This window comes from Corylus avellana, chromosome 6, assembly GCF_965113065.1.
Source record: "Corylus avellana chromosome 6, dhCorAvel1.hap1.2, whole genome shotgun sequence".
In the NCBI taxonomy this organism is placed as follows: Eukaryota; Viridiplantae; Streptophyta; class Magnoliopsida; order Fagales; family Betulaceae; genus Corylus; species Corylus avellana.
In genome coordinates, this window is record NC_142495.1 from 11171990 (window position 1) to 11191828 (window position 19839).

The 19839-nt window shown below is 36.6% G+C and overlaps 2 protein-coding genes and 1 long non-coding RNA gene across 5 annotated transcripts; 2 read left to right on the top strand and 1 right to left on the bottom strand.

The window, feature by feature from the left end:
• The first annotated feature begins 148 nt into the window (after positions 1-148).
• On the top strand, positions 149-4787 carry LOC132186041 (uncharacterized). 2 transcript variants are annotated; one of them, XR_009440697.2, is made up of 3 exons: positions 149-251; positions 4513-4587; positions 4708-4787. It is a non-coding gene; the product is annotated as an uncharacterized LOC132186041 (long non-coding RNA). The 2 variants fall into 2 exon arrangements; XR_015912615.1 differs by lacking the exon at positions 149-251 and adding an exon at positions 3781-3847.
• Positions 4788-4862: 75 nt separating this feature from the next.
• Positions 4863-11134, top strand: LOC132188811 (protein MICRORCHIDIA 7-like). 2 transcript variants are annotated; one of them, XM_088517952.1, is made up of 7 exons: positions 4863-4920; positions 9504-9783; positions 9987-10062; positions 10178-10306; positions 10598-10695; positions 10791-10892; positions 11005-11134. In XM_088517952.1, exons 3-6 carry the CDS (start codon positions 10060-10062, stop codon positions 10870-10872), a joined length of 312 nt encoding a protein of 103 aa, XP_088374078.1. In that variant the 5' UTR covers positions 4863-4920; positions 9504-9783; positions 9987-10059; the 3' UTR covers positions 10873-10892; positions 11005-11134. The 2 variants fall into 2 exon arrangements, with proteins under 2 accessions (XP_088374078.1, XP_088374079.1); XM_088517953.1 differs by having other exon boundaries at positions 10195-10306.
• Positions 11135-16353: 5219 nt separating this feature from the next.
• On the bottom strand, positions 16354-17334 carry LOC148584867 (uncharacterized). The gene has a single exon (XM_088517540.1). The coding sequence runs from the start codon at positions 17332-17334 to the stop codon at positions 16354-16356; it is 981 nt and encodes a 326-aa protein (XP_088373666.1).
• Between the last annotated feature and the right edge of the window lie 2505 nt (positions 17335-19839).

A 19839-nucleotide genomic window follows, 5' to 3' on the forward strand; every position in this document is an offset into this window, starting at 1 on the left:
TTTTCTCTGAATGTCAAAATGGACAGCGTGTTCCTAAGTTGCACTGATTTAATTGTTAAACTACCCAAACATTGTCTTAACTTGGCACAAATTGAAATTTTTGTTCTTTCTCATGTTTGCGAAATTTTGAAGCAAATCCCACTGGAAAAACCATAACCAACACAAGTTAAGTAAAGCAACGTCCAGTGACCACAATACCCCTGAAAAATCTCTGCACCTACTTCCTCAATGCCCGATGTTCATACTCTTAGGTAATTGAGTGCTCTATCCTGCTTCTTGGATTAGTTCTCTATTTTAGGCATTAATATGGTAGAACTGTGTTGGGTTCTCTTTCCTATTGTCTTTTTCTTTTTTGGGTTTTGTTCAATCTTTTTCCAGGTTTTGCTCATTTTTTTTATGTTGTGAGAGCCTTTTGGTTGAATTTTTTTTTTTTTTTTTTTTTTTTTCTTTTTCTTTTTCTTTTTCTTTTTCTTTTTCTTTTTCTTTTTCTTTTAATTTGACCGATGGGAAGGGATTGATCATGTGAGAGGCCAATATACTTTGATTTCTTATGTTTTTTGTGAACTCAGTTTGTCTTTTTGGCCCAACATGCTATTTTTTAAACCTTGGTTGGCCTTGGTGCTATGTTATTGTAGCACCTCAGATTTTGAAAGTCTTATTTTAGAGATATTGATTTGATGTTATGATTATATTAATATTCATATTAGGTAATGATGTTAATTTTTGAGGAATTTATGATATTGTATGAATGGTAATTGGAGATTGGTAGGTAGAATAGTATAGGGTAGGCAGAATAGTAAATAGTAGGTAAAATAGTAAATGGTAGGTATAATAGTATTTGGTAGGTGAAATAGTAATTGAATGGTAGAATTGTAAATGAAAGGCGGAATAGTATTTGGTTTTTTTTCCTATAAATAGAGCTCTTCCCCTTCACAATTTTCACCACTCATATCCTTTCTTCCACATATTCTTCCTTCTTCCGTTTTCCACTCGGTCTTTCTTCTTTCTGAAAGTGTTTACACGAAACAGAGAAAGAAAGGGCGAGACAAAGCGTTGCAAGAAAGAAAGAATACGAGAGAGAACGGACTTGAGAAATTAGTTTCAAAGATATACTAGTGGTGTTAGTCAGATTGGAACAACTAGATCATTCATACCACTTTTTAGCTTCAGTCTAGAAGTAAGTAAATCCACTACCCCTTGTAAAATTACTTCATGTCATGCTATTTATACATTCTTGTATCAAACTGTAAATGCTTATTTTAATTACCTGTCATGGAGATATATTGCATGCATGAAGGATTTTTAAAAGAATTATTTAGAAAGTTTCTATTTCTTTAAATGCTTTCTAAGTACAACAAGTTTATATTTGGAAAAGTTTCCATTTTTTAAGAAAGAAAGTTGAGAAATAAGGATGATTATAAGAAAGAAGAATGATGGTAAACCCTCCTACATGTTGCCCTAAGATGCATCAAAAGAAGTACAAAGAAAAGTACAAGAAATGAGTTAAATGTTTATGAAATGAGGGCACATGTATGGAGGAGAGTATTTTTGGCCCCAAGATAAGTAAAGATGAGAGTTCGGTACCGATACTCGGATGAAGGCAAAACCACTGAAGGAGGCTATGCCAGAAGGTGGTATTCCATCAACATGACCGTTGAGTGCACCAAGAAAAGAGTTAATTGACGGCCGGGCATGGCTGAGGCCACAGTTCAGTGCCATGGTCACAAAGACCCACAACCCTCGTACACAGGGGTAATAGTGTACATGGGCCCTAATATGAGAAAATGATAATATGATTTACAATGATGATATACTATGATGATTTACAATGATGATTTATAATGATGCATTATGATGATGATTTATAACGATGATCTATTACTAGATGTAATAGTACGTATATGCTACGGGAAATGCAACCGTACATATATGTATTATTATGGCTGAATGTATATTTATTTATGAAACGATTTTCAAAACTGAGAACAAGAAGTGAAACTATTTATGGTTGTGGATTTTACTTGCTGGGCCCCTTTTGGGCTAATTCAGTTTCATTTCTTGTTTTCAAGTAGAAAGGATGCTGGAATAGGAGGCCGGAATGGGGGCGGGAATAATTATTAATTTTCAAATTCTTTTCATATTAGTTATTGTAATTTCTTCTTTCTGAAAGTGTTTACACGAAACAGAGAAAGAAAGGGCGAGACAAAGCGTTGCAAGAAAGAAAGAATACGAGAGAGAACGGACTTGAGAAATTAGTTTCAAAGATATACTAGTGGTGTTAGTCAGATTGGAGCAACTAGATCATTCATACCACTTTTTAGCTTCAGTCTAGAAGTAAGTAAATCCACTACCCCTTGTAAAATTACTTCATGTCATGCTATTTATACATTCTTGTATCAAACTGTAAATGCTTATTTTAATTACCTGTCATGGAGATATATTGCATGCATGAAGGATTTTTAAAAGAATTATTTAGAAAGTTTCTATTTCTTTAAATGCTTTCTAAGTACAACAAGTTTATATTTGGAAAAGTTTCCATTTTTTAAGAAAGAAAGTTGAGAAATAAGGATGATTATAAGAAAGAAGAATGATGGTAAACCCTCCTACATGTTGCCCTAAGATGCATCAAAAGAAGTACAAAGAAAAGTACAAGAAATGAGTTAAATGTTTATGAAATGAGGGCACATGTATGGAGGAGAGTATTTTTGGCCCCAAGATAAGTAAAGATGAGAGTTCGGTACCGATACTCGGATGAAGGCAAAACCACTGAAGGAGGCTATGCCAGAAGGTGGTATTCCATCAACATGACCGTTGAGTGCACCAAGAAAAGAGTTAATTGACGGCCGGGCATGGCTGAGGCCACAGTTCAGTGCCATGGTCACAAGGACCCACAACCCTCGTACACAGGGGTAATAGTGTACATGGGCCCTAATATGAGAAAATGATAATATGATTTACAATGATGATATACTATGATGATTTACAATGATGATTTATAATGATGCATTATGATGATGATTTATAACGATGATTTATGACGATGATCTATTACTAGATGTAATAGTACGTATATGCTACGGGAGATGCAACCGTACATATATGTATTATTATGGCTGGATGTATATTTATTTATGAAACGATTTTCAAAACTGAGAACAAGAAATGAAACTATTTATGGTTGTGGATTTTACTTGCTAGGCCCCTTTTGAGCTAATTCAGTTTTATTTATTGTTTTCAAGTAGAAAGGATGCTGGAATAGGAGGCCGGAATGAGGGCGGGAATAATTATTAATTTTCAAAGTCTTTTCATATTAGTTATTGTAATAATATGATGTTCCGCACTAAAGTTTAATGTTTCCTAATTTCACTTGTAATAAAATTCTCTTGAAGAATGTTTTATACATTGATCATATTCTTTAAAATCAACTACTCTGATAGACCTTATAGATCTTTGCAAAAGTTTTTGGTGTAAAAGAAGGAAAGTGGCAAACTCAGCCTTAACGGGCTGGGGATGTTACAGTTATACTTGAACTTGTGCGAAGTAGAATGCTGTGACAGCCTTTGGGTTAAAAAATTGGCAAATGAGAAGGCCAAATTACTTTGATTTCTTATGCTTTTTGTAAACACAATTTGCCTTTATTATTATTATTATTATTATTATTATTTTATCTAAACCATGCAATAAATGGCCTTCAATTGCAACTAGCGGCTGACCTTGACCTATCCTAAATATTACTTATCCAATTATCTCTCTCTCTCTCTCAACATTAATCTTCAATTGCAAAAGTGTTGCAAGCTCTTAAATTCGGAACATGCATTTTGCTAGACAGGGTGTTGAGATCTGATAGGTGCTTATTTTTCTCTTATTATTTCTTGTTGTTTTTTCTTTCTTCCTTTGTTTTCTTTTCGTTCTCACTGCTTACATGTCTGTGGTAGGACTGACGTTTAATGCTTCTTCCTTCTTCTTTTTTTGTTTAACGAGAATCATGTTGCTACTGCACGTGGAAGTACTAACAAAAAAAAGAAAGAAAAAAGAACAAGCTGATACTTGGAACTGTTTGACTGTTTTTCTTTTAGCATTCTTTGTAAGTGGATTGTCTTACCGCTATATATTGAATGAATATGAGCGGGTACTGGAATTAATGAGGAGCCAGTAACTGACAATATATGCATTTTTGGGGCATTAGATCTTATAACAACAAATCAAATCTCTTGCATTGTGATTAATTTTCAATTTAAATTTGTGTTTCTTTTGTTTCTTTATCAAAAAATTAGGTCTTGGCATTCTTCATTATCAATTTTCATAAATTCTACATGTCAAATTGTTTTTCTAATTATTATGGTTAGGAGTTTCTTGTAATTTATGTTTAGTTGACCTGTTTGGGCAGTCATTGACATTATCTAACAAAAACAAAAACTTGATTTATTAGTGGAAATCAAATGTTTGTATAACAATTTCCAAGCAAGAAAATCGTACCTGTTAATTCTAAACATATTTCAATTTTTGTTGCAGTAGGCATAGATCATGTCAGGGTCCATCCTAAATTTCTACATTCAAATGCGACCAGCCATAAATGGGCTCTGGGAGGTAGGTAGTCGATATGTTTTTCTCTCTTTTTTTTTTTTGGTTTTTGTTCTTTTTTCCCTCCAAAATAACTGTGTTATTTATAAAAGAAAATATTATTGACTATGGTTCTTAATTGCACAGCTTTTGCGGAGCTTCTAGACAACTCTTTTTTTGGATGAGGTACACCTAGACTCTTCTTTGCTTCCAAAAGTTAAGAATCATTACATGCATTAATTTTCATCTTTTCATTTTTTTTCTCGTCTTTTAATTTGTAAGTCTGTAATGAAGCTACATATGTTTATGTAGATGTTCTTGAAAACATGAAAGATGGTACTAAAATGTTGCAAGTTGATGGTAGGTAACTTTATTGTTTTGCCTTCTATTCAATTATTGTTTTCTGAAAATTTCTTTATTTATTGTCCTTGTCTTATTATTATGATTTTCAGATTGAAAAACACTATGCCGACTCTAAAAAACTTGTTTATCACAATTTATGCAGAATTAATACTATGAAACAATAAATAATTCAATCACCCAAAATATATAAAGCAATAAAGAGACAGACACAGATATTTTGGTTATAAAGATGAAACCTTTTAGAAACCAATCTAAAAGTAAAACCTCTCCGGGGCAACCAAACCCAGGAAATCATTATCAAAAGATTATCCAGAGATTACAAACACTAGGAACACTTACAACCCTTTGCAAGACCTTGGCTTTGTAAGATTGACAAGCTTACAACTCGTCTCCTTGCTCACAATCTTCTTCAACGTGATTCTCCTTTACCAGACCCTTCTGATATACTTCTTAACTATAGATTTATCAAAGGAATAACTAAAACTCTAAGAGATTCAATTTAACGCTCACCACATATGATCTCTCTTAGCACAGCCTCCGACGAACTCTCTGGTGGCAAAAATTCATGTCTCTCTCTTCTATAATGATGTATATATCAATACATCAAACCCTAGACCTGGGCCCACTAAAAACACGTTTTTGGGCATAATAGGTACGGGGTGTCCGGACAGGTTAATGGGCTGTCTGGACATGGCCTTGCGAAGCAAAAATAGGGTTTTTGGAAATGCGGTCTGGACACGGGGAAAGCCTGTCCAATAGCATTCTGGAAATGTTGTCCAACCTTGATCAACAACTCCGATCAATGGGCGTTTGTGGTCCGACTGAGCTAAAATTTTGCAGGGACATTCATAGCACATGAATCTACATTATGAACGGTGGAGATTAGATTCTGAGCATTCTAAATCAGTGTTTGAGCTCGTAAACAGTAGCCTCTACATTTTGGAACTGAATTAAGCCAAGATAAGAACTAACAAACTCCCCTTTGGCAATTTGGTGACAAAACCAAAATGCCGAGCCAACCATCATCTCTCCATATTTACTCCCCATTTTTGTCACAGAATGACAAAAGGTCTTCATGTTTCCTGAAACACTTCACAAAATACATCAAGGCATATGTGGAACAAGAATACATAAATAAAACTTGTGATAAAAAAAATGACGTAGAATGCAAGATCATAAAGAAACATCAGCAGAACTCCCCCTCAATGTATGACTCAATTATCAACAAGAAACTGGAAAAGCAAAATATGTTTCTCCCCCTCAAAAGTCAAATGAACACACATGATATACACATCAATCACTCATGTATTGCACAATGAATATCCCAAACATGCTCAAAATATGCAAAATATACATGAGACTAGAGGTGGCAAGAAACTCATATTGCTTAACCCAAGCAAAGACAAATGTTTCATTCAACCCATGCTTGTGTGGCGTGTGTGTGTAAGCTATCCAAAGAGAAAATTTTTCAACTTACAAAATGAGGAGAAAGTTTCATCATCATGAGGTTTTGACAAGTATATCAAATCAAAAGTCAAACCTTATCATACTAGGGCCTAACTACTCTCATCCTATACATTTCTCTTTGTAAAACATTTTGCACAAGCTTGACATAGTGAAATAAATTCCTTTTGGAATATGATCTTTTGATTTTATTTGTTTCACTATTTTGTTTATTTTTCTCTTCGAGAAAATATCCTTAAACTTTTTGTGCTTATCATAAAAGAGAAAGCGGCAATTTTTAAGCCCTAGGTTCAACTAGCATATGGTCAATTTGAAAAATATGACTAGTCAAAAACCTCAGATGGTTACCTAACAGACCTCACAAAGAAAGTGGAACAAAACCTCAATTTAAGCTTAAATGTGCAGAAGAGATAAAGTATAGGCAAAACGTACCACATAAGCTCAGGCTTTAGGTAACAACAAGAACAAGTCCATAGAGCAAATTTTCATCTCATGCATATTAAGAACATTCCAAGACACAAGGAATTAAATCCATGAAAGAAACATGAGAAATTAATGGACTATCTAGGTGCATAAAACAAAAGAAAGAAAAGAAAACAATCAAAGTAACATATTTTTGTCTTTTTGAAATTTTTCACAAAAGAAATGCACACAAATGAAAACAAAAGCAAAACAAACAAAAATGTAATGCAAAAAAAAAAAAAAAACAACATGTTTGAGTTGAGATTACAACAGGCAATACATGAATGTCCTTTAGCATTAAAACTTTCATCACATCTTATAGGTCTCACTACAAATAATGATTTGGTTTAATAACTATTTCTATGTCTTCACAAGACATTACACATTCATGAACACTTGATTAGCAAGTAGACAAAAATCTTAGTGGTCCGCACACAACATCTCATCTATAAGCCTTTCAAAGATCATAACATATGAATTTCTTGAAAAATCCTTTATGAAGATGCCTCATAACAAGAATCTCAAAACAACTATGTTTACACTCTTCATACAAAAAGTGTAACAACAAAATCAATGCAATGCATAAACAAGAAAGCAAAAAAAAAGAAAAAAAAAATGCAAAGCAAAGAAAGATAACATGCTCTAGGATATTCAAAAAAGGGTAAAACACTCAATCCTAGGCTTGTTAATGACTCACCTAACTCTAGGTGAGATCACTACCACTCTCCTTCAATGGGTGAATGTTATAACCCTTCCTAACCCATTCTTGAGCAATCTTAGGACCAGATTTATGACGTACATAGGGTCTCAATTTAAAACAATTTGGTTGAATATGACCAACTTTGCCACAATGATAACAGGTAGGAACAAACCTTTGAGAATGTTGTCATTTATGAGGAAGGATATATTTAGACTTTGATCTAGGCAAACCCGACTCTATATCATATTTTTCTTTCTTAGGAGAAGCCGAGTTGTTCCAAAGTCTTTGGGATTTAAACTGAAAACAGTTTGGTCTGATGTGACCAATAATCCCACAATGGTGGCATGTCGGAACAAACTTAGCTTGAGTTTGTTTCTTAGAAGAAGTCTTTGATTTGAGCTTTACACAATTATTCAAACAAGAGTTTTTGCCCTTATTCAAATAGACTGTATTAGCCTTAACTTCTTTAACATTCACAGGCTAAACAAACAAGGTATTTCTTTCAAATTTAGAAGCATGCGAAGTAGAGCAAACACAATTATCAACAATCATACTATGCTTGTTATTAACATAGAAAAAAACTTTTCAGATTATCACTAGAGAATTTTTGTGAGAGTTCTTTCAAATCATTCTCAAGTGATATATTCTTTTTAACAAGCACAGACATATCAGAATTTAAAGAAATAATCAAGGCATGTGATTTAGACAATTCATTCACCAAAGATTCTTTTTCCTGTTCTACAGTTTTAAAATTCTTACAAATCTTTTTGTATCTGTAGGACAGTTGACTATACTCATTAGAGAGGATCTTGTACAAGTCATCAAGATCATCAAAACCAAAAGAGTCAATGACAAGGGACTGAGATGTATTCATAGTTAAAAAAAAGAGTCAAGGATCTCACTCAGGAATTTAAGCCAAACAGAGTGAACCTGCTCTGATACCAATTGAAAAACGCTATGCCGACTCCAAAAAACTTGTTTATCACAATTTATGCGAAATTAATACTATGAAGCAATAAACAATTCAATCACCCAAAATATATAAAGCAATAAAGAGGCAGACACAAATATTTTGGTTATGAAGAGGAAACCTTTTAGAAACCGATCTAAGAGTAAAACCTCTCCAGGGCAGCCAAACCAGGAAATCACTATCAAAAGATTATCCAGAGATTACAGACACTAGGAACACTTACAACCCTTTGCAAGACCTTGACTCTATAAGATCGACAAGCTTACAACTCGTCTCCTTGCTCACAATCTTCTTCAACGTGATTCTCCTTTACCGAGCCCTTCCGATATACTTCTCAACTATAGATTTATCAAAGGAATAACTAAAACTCTAAGAGATTCAATTTAACACTCACCACATATGATCTCTCTTAGCACAGCCTCCAACGAACTCTTTGGGGGCGAAAATTCGTGCATCTCTCTTCTATAATGATGTATATATATCAGTACATCAAACCCTAGATCTGGGCCCACTAAAAACACTTTTTTGGGCATAATACGTACGAGGTGTTTGGACAGGTTAATGGGCTGTCCGGACATGGCCTTGCAGAGCAAAAATAGGGTTTCTGGAAATGCGGTCCGGACATGGGAAAGGGCTATCTGGACAGGGCATGGAATGGGTGAAACAACATTCTGGAAATGCTGTCCAGCCTTGATCAATAGCTCCGATCGATGGACGTTTATGGTCCGATTGAGCTAAAATTTTGCAGAGACGTTCATAACACATGAATCTACATTATGAACGGTAGAGAATGGAATTTGAGCATTCTATATCAGTGTTTGAGCCCATGAATAGTAATCTCTGCATTTTTGAACTGAATTAAGCCAACACAAGAATTAACACGGATATTGAAATTTTTTTTAAAAGATCAATTTAGCTCCTCGAAGGCTTTTTTTCTCTATTTCTTTCATTAAATATCTATTGCTTTCTACTTTTGTGCTGCAGATAGTGGTGGTAGAATGACTCCTGATAAGATGCAGCAGTGCATGTCCCTTGGCTATTCTGTAAAAAGCAACATGGCGAACACCATTGGTCAATGTGAGCTCCTAAATTACTTAATGGGTAAATAATTGGATGTGCAGAAGACTTGACATGCATTAATCTTTTTCTTCTTGTTTTTTCCCCCCAATTTTCTCCCATATGGAAATGAGTTCAAGACAAGTACAATGAGGCTAGGAGCAAATGTTCTTGTGTTTTCACGTTGCCAAGGGAATGATGGACAAAGGTAGGTTCTTTTTTTGCTTGCAATTAATTTTTGTTTATGGCTTGCTTCTTTTGATCTTTCTATTATGGTGATTATATATATGGCAAATTGCTGAACAAGAGATCAATTTCTTTCTATTTATTTACTTTCTATGGGTTGGCTCAATTTGTTTGCATGTCATCTTCAAGAATCAAGACTAATTTAACTGTATTTATTTGTTTAAGGTTCACACAAAGCATCGGAATGATATCCTAAACATTTCTAAGGGGTATTGGAAAGGAAGATGTTGTGGTTTCCATGGTAAGACCACTTGTAATGATTCTTGCATGTATATATATACTTAAATTTTCATCCAACTGTTGGACCATTCTTTATCACTATTTTTTTTTTGTTTAATTTATTTTGGAATGACAAGAATGACTTTGAAAAAAGAGGACAAGAGTGGAAGAAGATGACACGATCTTCTCTGCATGACTGGGATAGAAATTTAGCAACCATATTGCAGTGGTCACCTTATGCAAATGAAGAAGATCTTCTTAAGCAGGTAAGTCTTCTTTTGGTTTTTTCAATTTAGAAAGGGCTTATAATAATCTCATACCATTGTCACAATGCTAGATTCTTCAAGCTGTGTGTATGCACACCCATGTGCGTCCATTTCCAAATAAAGCTAAAAAGGGACTTTTAATTATTTTGGCCCCTTGAAATATAAGTAGCACTACTCTGTTTCAAAACTTATATGGATCACGTACACCATTCCTATAATTTTTTTTTTTAATATATATATTTAATGACATTTCTCATTTTATCACTACTTATCATTCTTTGCTCTATGTAGTTCAATTCCCTAAATGATCATGGAACACGAATAATTATATACAACATTTGGGAGAATGATGAAGGAATCTGGAACTTGATTTTGACACCGATAAACATGTAAGTTTGAATCACTCTTTTTCATTTGTTGATTTTACTTGGTGGTTCAAGCAGTTTCTAATAAGGCTAAATATTTATAATGTTCAATGTGATAGGACATTAAACTTAGAGGAGTCAACTGAGATGAGAAGAGCATACAAATGGCACAGCAATATCCCAACGCTAGACACTCCTTAGCTTATCAACACTCACTAAGGGTATGTGTAAATTTCTTTTTTTTTTTTTTTTGTTTGCACTTGAGTTAAATTTAAATTTAATACATGACTGCTATATATGGTTATTGACATTTTTGTATTTCATCTTTGACAGAGTTACACATCAATTCTCTATCTGAGACTTCCAGCGAACTTCTAGGAAAGATGTTCAACATCATAACATAGACATTAAATTTATGGTATCATATTTCAGATTTTTTTCTTTTATTATTATTATTTTTGCATCATATCTACTCACTTTTGTAATGTTATTCTATTAGTTTACTTGTGTAAGAATTTGAATGTGCACTAGTTTAAGGACTAGATATTAAATTTATGTTATTAATACTTTTTATAGATGATATTTAGATTTTAATGTTAAATATCACGTAATGAATTATATATATTATTATTGAACACAGGGAATCAAGCACGTGCAAGCCATCCCACTAGTAATACATATAGTCGTTGTGCAGACATACAAATCTTTGTTGACAATGCGTACACATGAATATGTTGATTGCTATAAAAGTTGTAAAAAAAAAATAATAACAATAAAAGGATAATCATTTCATGAATAACATGGGAATTAAACAACTAGAGATGGAGGGGCAGGAATATCCATTGTCCCTTCCAACCTCAAGATTACATTTTTAATGGAAGGACGCAACGCTGGATCTTCTTGAATTCACCATAACCCCACTTTTACCATTCTTTCTAGAGTCACAAATTCCACGTTTTCACCTTCAACAAGCTAGAATAAATAAATAAAAAGATGAAGAAGATGGTCAATTTCATAATATAGGCAAAAAATTTATGAGACCATACAAATCTATTAAGTCGACTTGTTTGTGATGAATAATTCTAGAAGTTATTTTTGTATTTCTCTTGTGTCATTCTAAGAATGAAGTGGCTTTTAAAATTACAATTTGATTAAAGTTTTTTTTTTTTTTTTTTCATAATTAATCACAAAGCTAATTATAATTTTAGAAGTCATATTATTTTAGAGTGACAAAAGAGACACAATATTGACTTTTAGAATTACTATTTGTGGTGGAGGCAAATTTGTGGCTGTAACGCCCGTTAAGAATGATTGGCAAATAAATGTTGAGTGGGCCGAGCTTAACAACCATATGTGAAGTGTCCCAGTGCATAGCTCCTATTCTTGGGGCTGCTTGGTAGATAGGAATAGGTACAGAAATGGTATAGCTATCTCATAATTTCTGTTATTTGTGAGACTTTTCTAAAAAATGAGAGGAATAATTATTTTTTCTTAAATAAAAAATAAAATTCTTCCTAAAAACCATTATGTTTTTTTTTTTTTTTTTTTGTCTAAAAAGAAAAAAAAATCTACAATGGTCATCTCAACTAGAAGCCTCGGGAGTGAGATGACACCCTTGGTGCCAATTGGAGGTGGTGGTGATCATCCCATTGCCAATCAGGAGTGGTTGTGGCCACCCTTATGTACCATCGAGGTGGCTAGTGCAACCGTGGGCAGTCGCAACATTTTTTAACGTGCATCAAAATAAACTTTTCAAGCATCGAAATACTATGTTTATAATGTACATTTTTTCATAATTGTCATAAAACATGGTTTCATAGCATGGATTATCTATTACCAGCGATTTCACTTACTAAATTGTGAACTTACGTATTTTCTTTTACAGATATTCATTTTGGTCATTGCAAGTGTTGTTTATTAATGGTGCCTAGCGCTTTGATTGTGGATTTGTAATGTCATTTTTGTGCAAAAATGAAAAATGTTAATTCGGACATACTTTCCACTGCAAAGTTAGAGGTAACTCTCAAATTGTTTTTCATTAATTAATTTGGGGGCGTTATAACAACAAAGGTAATCAATCTCGTTACATTTACTCACAATGAAAGAACATTTGTAGATTTGTATTACTTTACCTTCACTAAAGTTAATCAAGGGAATTAATCAAAATGCCCAAATAAAATAAAATTTTTCTCAAATTTTGTATATGTCAAACATCAGTCAAAGTCTTAATATTTCTGTGATGTATCATATTTTTAAATTATATCTATTCCAATAAATCTTGTAAGTCACGTTGGTTTCCATCAAAACTAAACCACCATTAATTGTCTCATATGTAGTTAACCAATCATTTCGAGGGCACAAGTGTAATGTGAAGTTGAAGCAAGGATTCATTTATCGTTAAAGCTGCCATCTCAAAATTAACTAAAAAATTTCTTAATTATTAGAAGTTTATTCAACAACACTAGCTACAATAGAAGAATTTGGTTTATTATCATTATTATTATTCCTATTTATTTTTAGAAATAAATAGTGATGCAGCAATGGATAGTAATGAACAAGAAAACAGCAAGTAGAATGGATAAATATTTCTAAGATTGTGAGACTATCACAAGAATCAAAGAAACCTTCTCAAATCAATAGATGTTATCTACGAATTTAAGGAAAAGTAATGAAGAAACTCAACTCTGAGTATTAGTATTGAGAAAACCAAATAATATTCATAAACTGAGTTTGCTAGAGGCTATAAGCATGTATTTATAGCCTCCAATACTCCTAATACTACTAAAACACGAAATAGGGACTTTCAAAACCCCAATCCCAGCAAAACAAGGAAAGAAAGTCGGTTCAAAGCGAAATAAATGCGAAAAAAGTAACATAGCGCCTTGAGTGCGCTCTATTGCAGGTAAGCTTGCTCTTGATTGGACTTCCAGGGATGGGGTGCGCTCTAGCATGCGATCATTCGCAGTTACAGGGACAAATCGGTCGCAATACCAGAGACGACCTTCAAATTCCAGGGGTTGGATTCTCAAGCGCAGGCACCATACGCTCGATCGCTACTCTAGGGCGCTCAATCGCAATCAACGTGCGATGGATCGCTGTTCCAGGAGCTCCCTTTTCTGCAGCATGAGTCTGGGATTGCGTCACCATCTTCTGGGGTATGTCCACACTACCAGCCATTCCCCTCTTCTGCATGAAATCCCAAACACTTCGATCTACATCATCCTCCCTAGGTTGGAGAGGATTTGCCCACGAATTCGCATCCTCATCCAAAGAATCTTCTGTGAACGGGACAAGGTGTTTGACATTAAAGACATCAGACGTCTTAATATGGCAAGGCAACTTCAATCGATAAGCATTCGAATTGATCTTCTCTATAATCTCTACTGGACCAATCTTGCGAGCAGCCAACTTGTTGTATCCTCCCACCGGAAACCTATCTTTAGTCAACATAGCCCACACAAAATTGCCTTCCTCAAATTCTACAACACGACATTTCTTATCCGCATCTGCCTTATTCTTTGTTGTAGACTCTTGTAAATTTTGAATGGTGAACTTATGACCCTCTTATATCTGGGCTATTAAGTTTTCGGCCTTATCATGTGGTCGCTTCAAATCTGGAATAGGCGCCAAATCCAATGAGGCAAGAGGATTACTCCCATAAATGATGGTGAATGGGCTAAGGTCGGTACTCCGGTTAGTTGAACGGTTGTAGGCGAACTCGGCTTGGAACAATTTTTGATCCCACGACTTGAGGTGCCCCCCCACCAAACTCTGAAGCAAGGCTCCCAATGAGTGGTTGACTACCTCTGTTTGCCCATCCGTTTGTGGATGGTAGGTGCTACTGAAGTCAAGCTTAGTACGTGACAATTGCCACAAACATCACCAAAAGTGGCTAAGGAACCGTGTGTCTCGGTCGGAAACAAAGAACAATGGAAGCCCATGGAGGCGGTAGACCTTTCGAAAATACAATTGTGCTACATTTACCTCATCGGCTGTCTTCTTACAAGCAATAAAATGCACCATCTTAGAGAATCTATCAATAACCACAAAGATAGAGTTCTTACCTCTTTAAGTCTTTGGTAAGCCCAACACGAAGTACATGCTCACATTGGTCAATGGCCCCTCCAGATTGGGAAGGGGCATATACAAGCCAGCATTGGTCGCCGACCCCTTGGACACTTGACAAATTCGACAGTTTTTCACCAATCTTTCTACCTATTTCCTCATGGTTGGCCAATAGAGCTGGTCCGCCACCAGTTGTAATGTTTTATCCTGCCCCATGTGCCCTTCATTGTGGTGTTCTTGGATAATCTTCAACTGCAGGTTGCCTTTAGGAATGCACAGTTGAGTACCTTTGAAAAGGAACCCATTGTACAAGCCAAAGTCGTCTTTCACCCCTGAGGATATCTCTCCAACAATAGGACCAAAAAATGGATCAATAGATAAAGAATATTTTAATAAGTCAAAGCCTATTACCTCCGACTTCATGGTGGTCAATAGGGATGATTTTCGGCTAAGGGCATTGGCCACTTTGTTCAATGCTCCCGACTTGTGCTTAATTGTAAATGAGAACTGTTGGACAAAGGCGGCCCATTTAGCATGTCGGGATGACAACTTATCTTGACCATTAAGGTGCTTGAGGGCTTCATGGTCCGAATACAAGATGAAGTCATTGTAGGCGAGGTACGAACTCCAATGCTTCAGTGCTTGCACTAATGCATAAAACTCAATATCATATGTGCTATAATTAAGTTGTGCATTCTTCAATTTTTCACTCAAATAAGCCATGGGCTTGCCCCTTTGGCTGAGTATGGCCCCAACGCCTATCTTCGAGGCATCACAATGTAACTCAAAGGGTAAGTCAAAATTCGGAAGGACTAGTAATGGAGATGTAGTCACTTTTACCTTGATCAACTCGAAGGCGGTAGTTGCTGCGTCACTCCACACAAATTTTCCCGCTTTCATACACTCCGTAAGCAGCGCCAAGATGGTGCTAAAATTCTGAATAAAATGCCGATAAAAAGAGACTAACCCATGGAAGCTACGTACCTCATGTAGTGTAGTTGGGAGAGGCCAATCCTGAACTGCTGCGACCTTTGACTCATCCACCGCCAACCCATCTTTGGACACCATGTACCCAAGAAAAAGGACTGAATTGGTCATGAAGGAACGCTTAGCCGGCGCCGCATACAATTTTTCTCGGCGCAACACATCTAGTACCTCCCGTATATGTCGAAGGTGCTCCTCTGTGGTTGAGCTATATATGAGGATATCATCAAAGTAGACGACTACAAACTTCCTGATGAATGGGTGGAATGCTTGATTCATCACCCTCATGAAGGTACTAGGAGCATTGGACAATCGAAACAGCATTACCAATCATTCATAGAGCCCCTCTCGCGTTTTGAACGCGGTCTTCCATTCATCACCAACCCGCATCCAAATTTGGTGGTATCCACTCTTCAAATCCAGCTTTGTGAAAACTATTGCCCCACTCAATTGATCCAATAAGTCATCCAAACGAGGGATAGGAAAGCGGTACCTTATGGTGATTTTATTGATGGCGCGGCTATCTACGCACATCCTCCATGTTCCATCCTTCTTAGGCGTGAGCAATGGGGGGACTGCACATGGGCTTAAGCTCTCCCAAATATGCCCTTTGACGAGAAGTTCTTCCACTTGTCACCTCAACTCTTCATGCTCCTTCAGACTCATGCAGTAGTGTGGTTGGTTGGGAAGACTAGAACCGGGCACCAAGTCGATTTGGTGTTGAATGTCACAAAGGGGTGGAAGCTCCTTAGGTAACTCTACCAGGAACACATTTGAAAATTCTTCTAACAAACCCTTGACCGCAGCCGGCAGTACCTTCGTAGAACCACACTCCTTGCCATATAATAGGTACATACAATCCGAATCGAGCATCTCCTTAATGAACTCATGCTTAGCTAACAATGTTTGACCCGCCCCTTTAGAAGGTTTGGAATCTTCTTTCGGATTTGGAAGGAGAGTAAGTTTTACATTGTCCATCAAAAAACTATAGGTGTTTTTCCTCTCGTCGTGATGAACACTCCGATCATATTGCCATGGCCTTCCGAGTAATAAATGGCATGCATCCATGGCCACCACCACATCACACCATGTTTCATCTTTATACTTATTCCCAATCGAAAAATTCACAAGGCAACGTTTCGATACTATTACCTCAGCTCCTCTCTTAAGCCACTCTAAGCGATACGGTGCAGGGTGTTTCTCTATCCCAAGGCCCAATTTCCGAACCACTTCCTCCGCTACTACGTTCTCACAACTGCCCCCATCAATGACCAACTTGCACCCTTTGCCCCCAATTGTGCATGTTGTCTGAAACAAATTGTGGCACTGGCCATCGTCACTCTCCACCTTCCAGGGTGTAAAACACACCCTCCTAAGCATTGATAGAGGGTTCTCATCCCCGGTAACAAATTCTTCATCCATCCCACCATAGTCGTCAAAGACTGCTTCTTGCTCATCCTCATCGCCTTGTTCTCCGAAGGCGTCTCCCGAGTCGATGAGTAGCCCTTTACCATACATTTTCCCTTTGCGGCAATCCGGCATCCGGTGGCCGGGTTCTCCACACTTAAAACATTTAGGCCCATTGGATGCTGCAACTCGGGTCGGAGTTCCCATGGTGGTTGGGTGTTGTTACAAATATTTACCTAATTAATAGGCAAATAATTGTATGTTTTACTCCCAAGTGCACGAGATCGACATAGTAGTATATGGTGCAAGGAAGGGGTCATTCCCACAAGGATTGCTAAATTTTGTCTAAGATAATTTCCAAAAATAAAACGAAACAAAGATTGGTTTTGAGTTGATAATAATAAAAAGGTAGAGCTTTGATATCCACCACTAATTATATTTAGATAATATATCGATATGCCAATGTTTTGATCATGTTATGTATATCAAATGTTTGTCAACCTAAGGGCATGTGTGTCTACTCCTTAAACTATTGATTTCCCTAAGCAACGAATTAGGCATGTGTGTCTACTCTAATTCCTTTATTTCTTAAAGGATTTAGCATGGGTGTCTACTAAGTTGTTCTTTAAGAAAGCATAAAACTGTGGAAATCGACAAACACATGAGGCCTAGGGCATGGGTGTCTACTTCTGGTTCCCCATGTTGATTAACCCAAGAATCGGGTGTGGATTTCTTTTGTTACTTTTATTAAACCCAGGTCGCGGTCATCCAAATTGATTTAACTAACTAGTCCATACCACATGCATATGTTGATCAGGCACACACATATGAGGAATTCATGAAAGCCGGAATTAATCAAGTTAAATACCACAACATCACAAAGGCGCCAATATTGAATATTAACTAAACATAGCTAAGGCTTCAATCTAGCCCTACTAAGTAAATTAGTTACACATAAGTTTGATGTTAAACATCTTCATAAAATAAAATAAAATAAAAGAAAGGAAAAGAATAAATCCGAAACTTGAACTTGAAGAGCTCCAATTCTTCTCCTTGGAAATTATGTCTATTCTAGAGGTTTAAGGGATTATTTATAAGCCTTAGGAATACTCTAGAAACCCTAAAAATCGTAGGGTTTGAACCCTAGTTCGCACTAACTTACAAAACCCTAGAATTTGCACTTTCATAACAAGACTGGTAGCTGACGTGCCCATCACCCTCGGGTATGCTCGATTACAGCCCGTGTGCAATCGATCGCAGGACTGCGATCGATCCTATTTGTGCTGGGCACTCGATCACAGGTGCCTTGCGTTTGTGGTCCTCGCCTGTAGTACGCTCGATCGCAGTTCCCCTGCGATCGATCGCACTACCAATGCCTCCAATATTCCCAAAATAGCTCTTTTAAGTCCAAAACTTCTGAGATTACTTTTTCTTTTCTTTTTTCCAATGACCTACAAAAACAAGGAAAACTCATAAAAGAGCTAAAATGGCATAAATTAACTAAAACTAAAAGATTAACACATGTAAGTTAATGACAAAAAATATGAATATTTTAGCACTTAACATTGGGGTACGGCCTTGACTTGGAGTTGGAGTGGTGCTGCGCGCAGTGAATGGCCCACTTGACCGGTTTGTGCTGCCCTCGGTTCCTCGACCGAATCCTCCAAAAGGCCCTCTAGAAGCCGTCCTTTCTAGCAGTAGTACCCGTTGATGGGCTTCGGACACATTAGGGGGATCAAAGAGGTTTAGGGAATCCTGAATTTGTTGGCGCAAACCTCCAATGTATTGTGACACGAGTTGGTCGTTTGTTTCGACTAGATCCACACGAGTGAGGTACTTGTAGAATTCTTCCGTATAGTCATCCACAGACTTTGAACCATAGCTCAAATTTTGCAGCTTTTGATACATGGTTCAGGTATAATTGTAGGATAAAAAGGCCGATCGCATATGCTTCAACAGTTTCTCCCACTTGTTGATTTTCTTCTTGCCCTATCGCTCTCTTGATTGATTCAATTGCTGCCACCAGGCCGCTGCTTTCCCCCGAAATTTAGTTGCGACCAAAGAAACTCCTTGATCCTCGGGCACCCCCTTGAAATCAAGAATTTCTCCAACTGCCGCTACCCAATCCAAAAATTCTTCGGGTTGAAGACCCCCGTGGAATTCTGGAATATCGAGTTTGAAACCGCTCTCCCATCGATTGGCATGGGCTTGTACATGGGGTTGATGGCCATGTACTTGGCTCCCTGCAAAAGGGTTCCCAGCTTCATTCTTCGTACCTTGTTTGTCTTCCCCATCCGAGCCAGGCGGTGAGGGTTGGTGGCGACGCTCACGGTGGAACTTTGGATTTGCCAATCGAGTATTGGTGGCAACAATTTGAGCCCTCAACTCTGTGATTGTGTCCTCCATAAGTTACCATTGTGCCGCCGCCTGTTCTCCACGGAATGAGTCCTCACGTTCATACACGTTCTCCAAATTTGCATAGCGGTTACCGCTTCCTCCTCTTGTGTTTGGCGCCATGGAAAGAAACTTGGGCTTTGATACCAATTGATGCAGCAATGGATAGTAATGAACAAGAAAACAGCAAGTAGAAGGGATAAATATTTCGAAGATTGTGAAATTATCACAAGAATCAAAGAAACCTTCTCAAATCAATAGATGTTGTCTATGAATTTAAGGAAAAGTAATGAAGAAACTCAACTCTTTGTATTCTTA

What these genes read in the sequence shown, in the direction of transcription:
- LOC132188811 (XM_088517952.1), top strand. An exon ending in AAGAAGATCTTCTTAAGCAG is followed by an intron (nt 10,307 to 10,597) that starts GTAAGTCTTCTT and finishes TGCTCTATGTAG; the next exon opens with TTCAATTCCCTAAATGATCA. An exon ending in ATTTTGACACCGATAAACAT is followed by an intron (nt 10,696 to 10,790) that starts GTAAGTTTGAAT and finishes TCAATGTGATAG; the next exon opens with GACATTAAACTTAGAGGAGT.
- LOC148584867 (XM_088517540.1), bottom strand. Translation starts at nt 17,334, where the DNA reads ATGGGAACTCCGACCCGAGTTGCAGCATCCAATGGGCCTAAATGTTTT.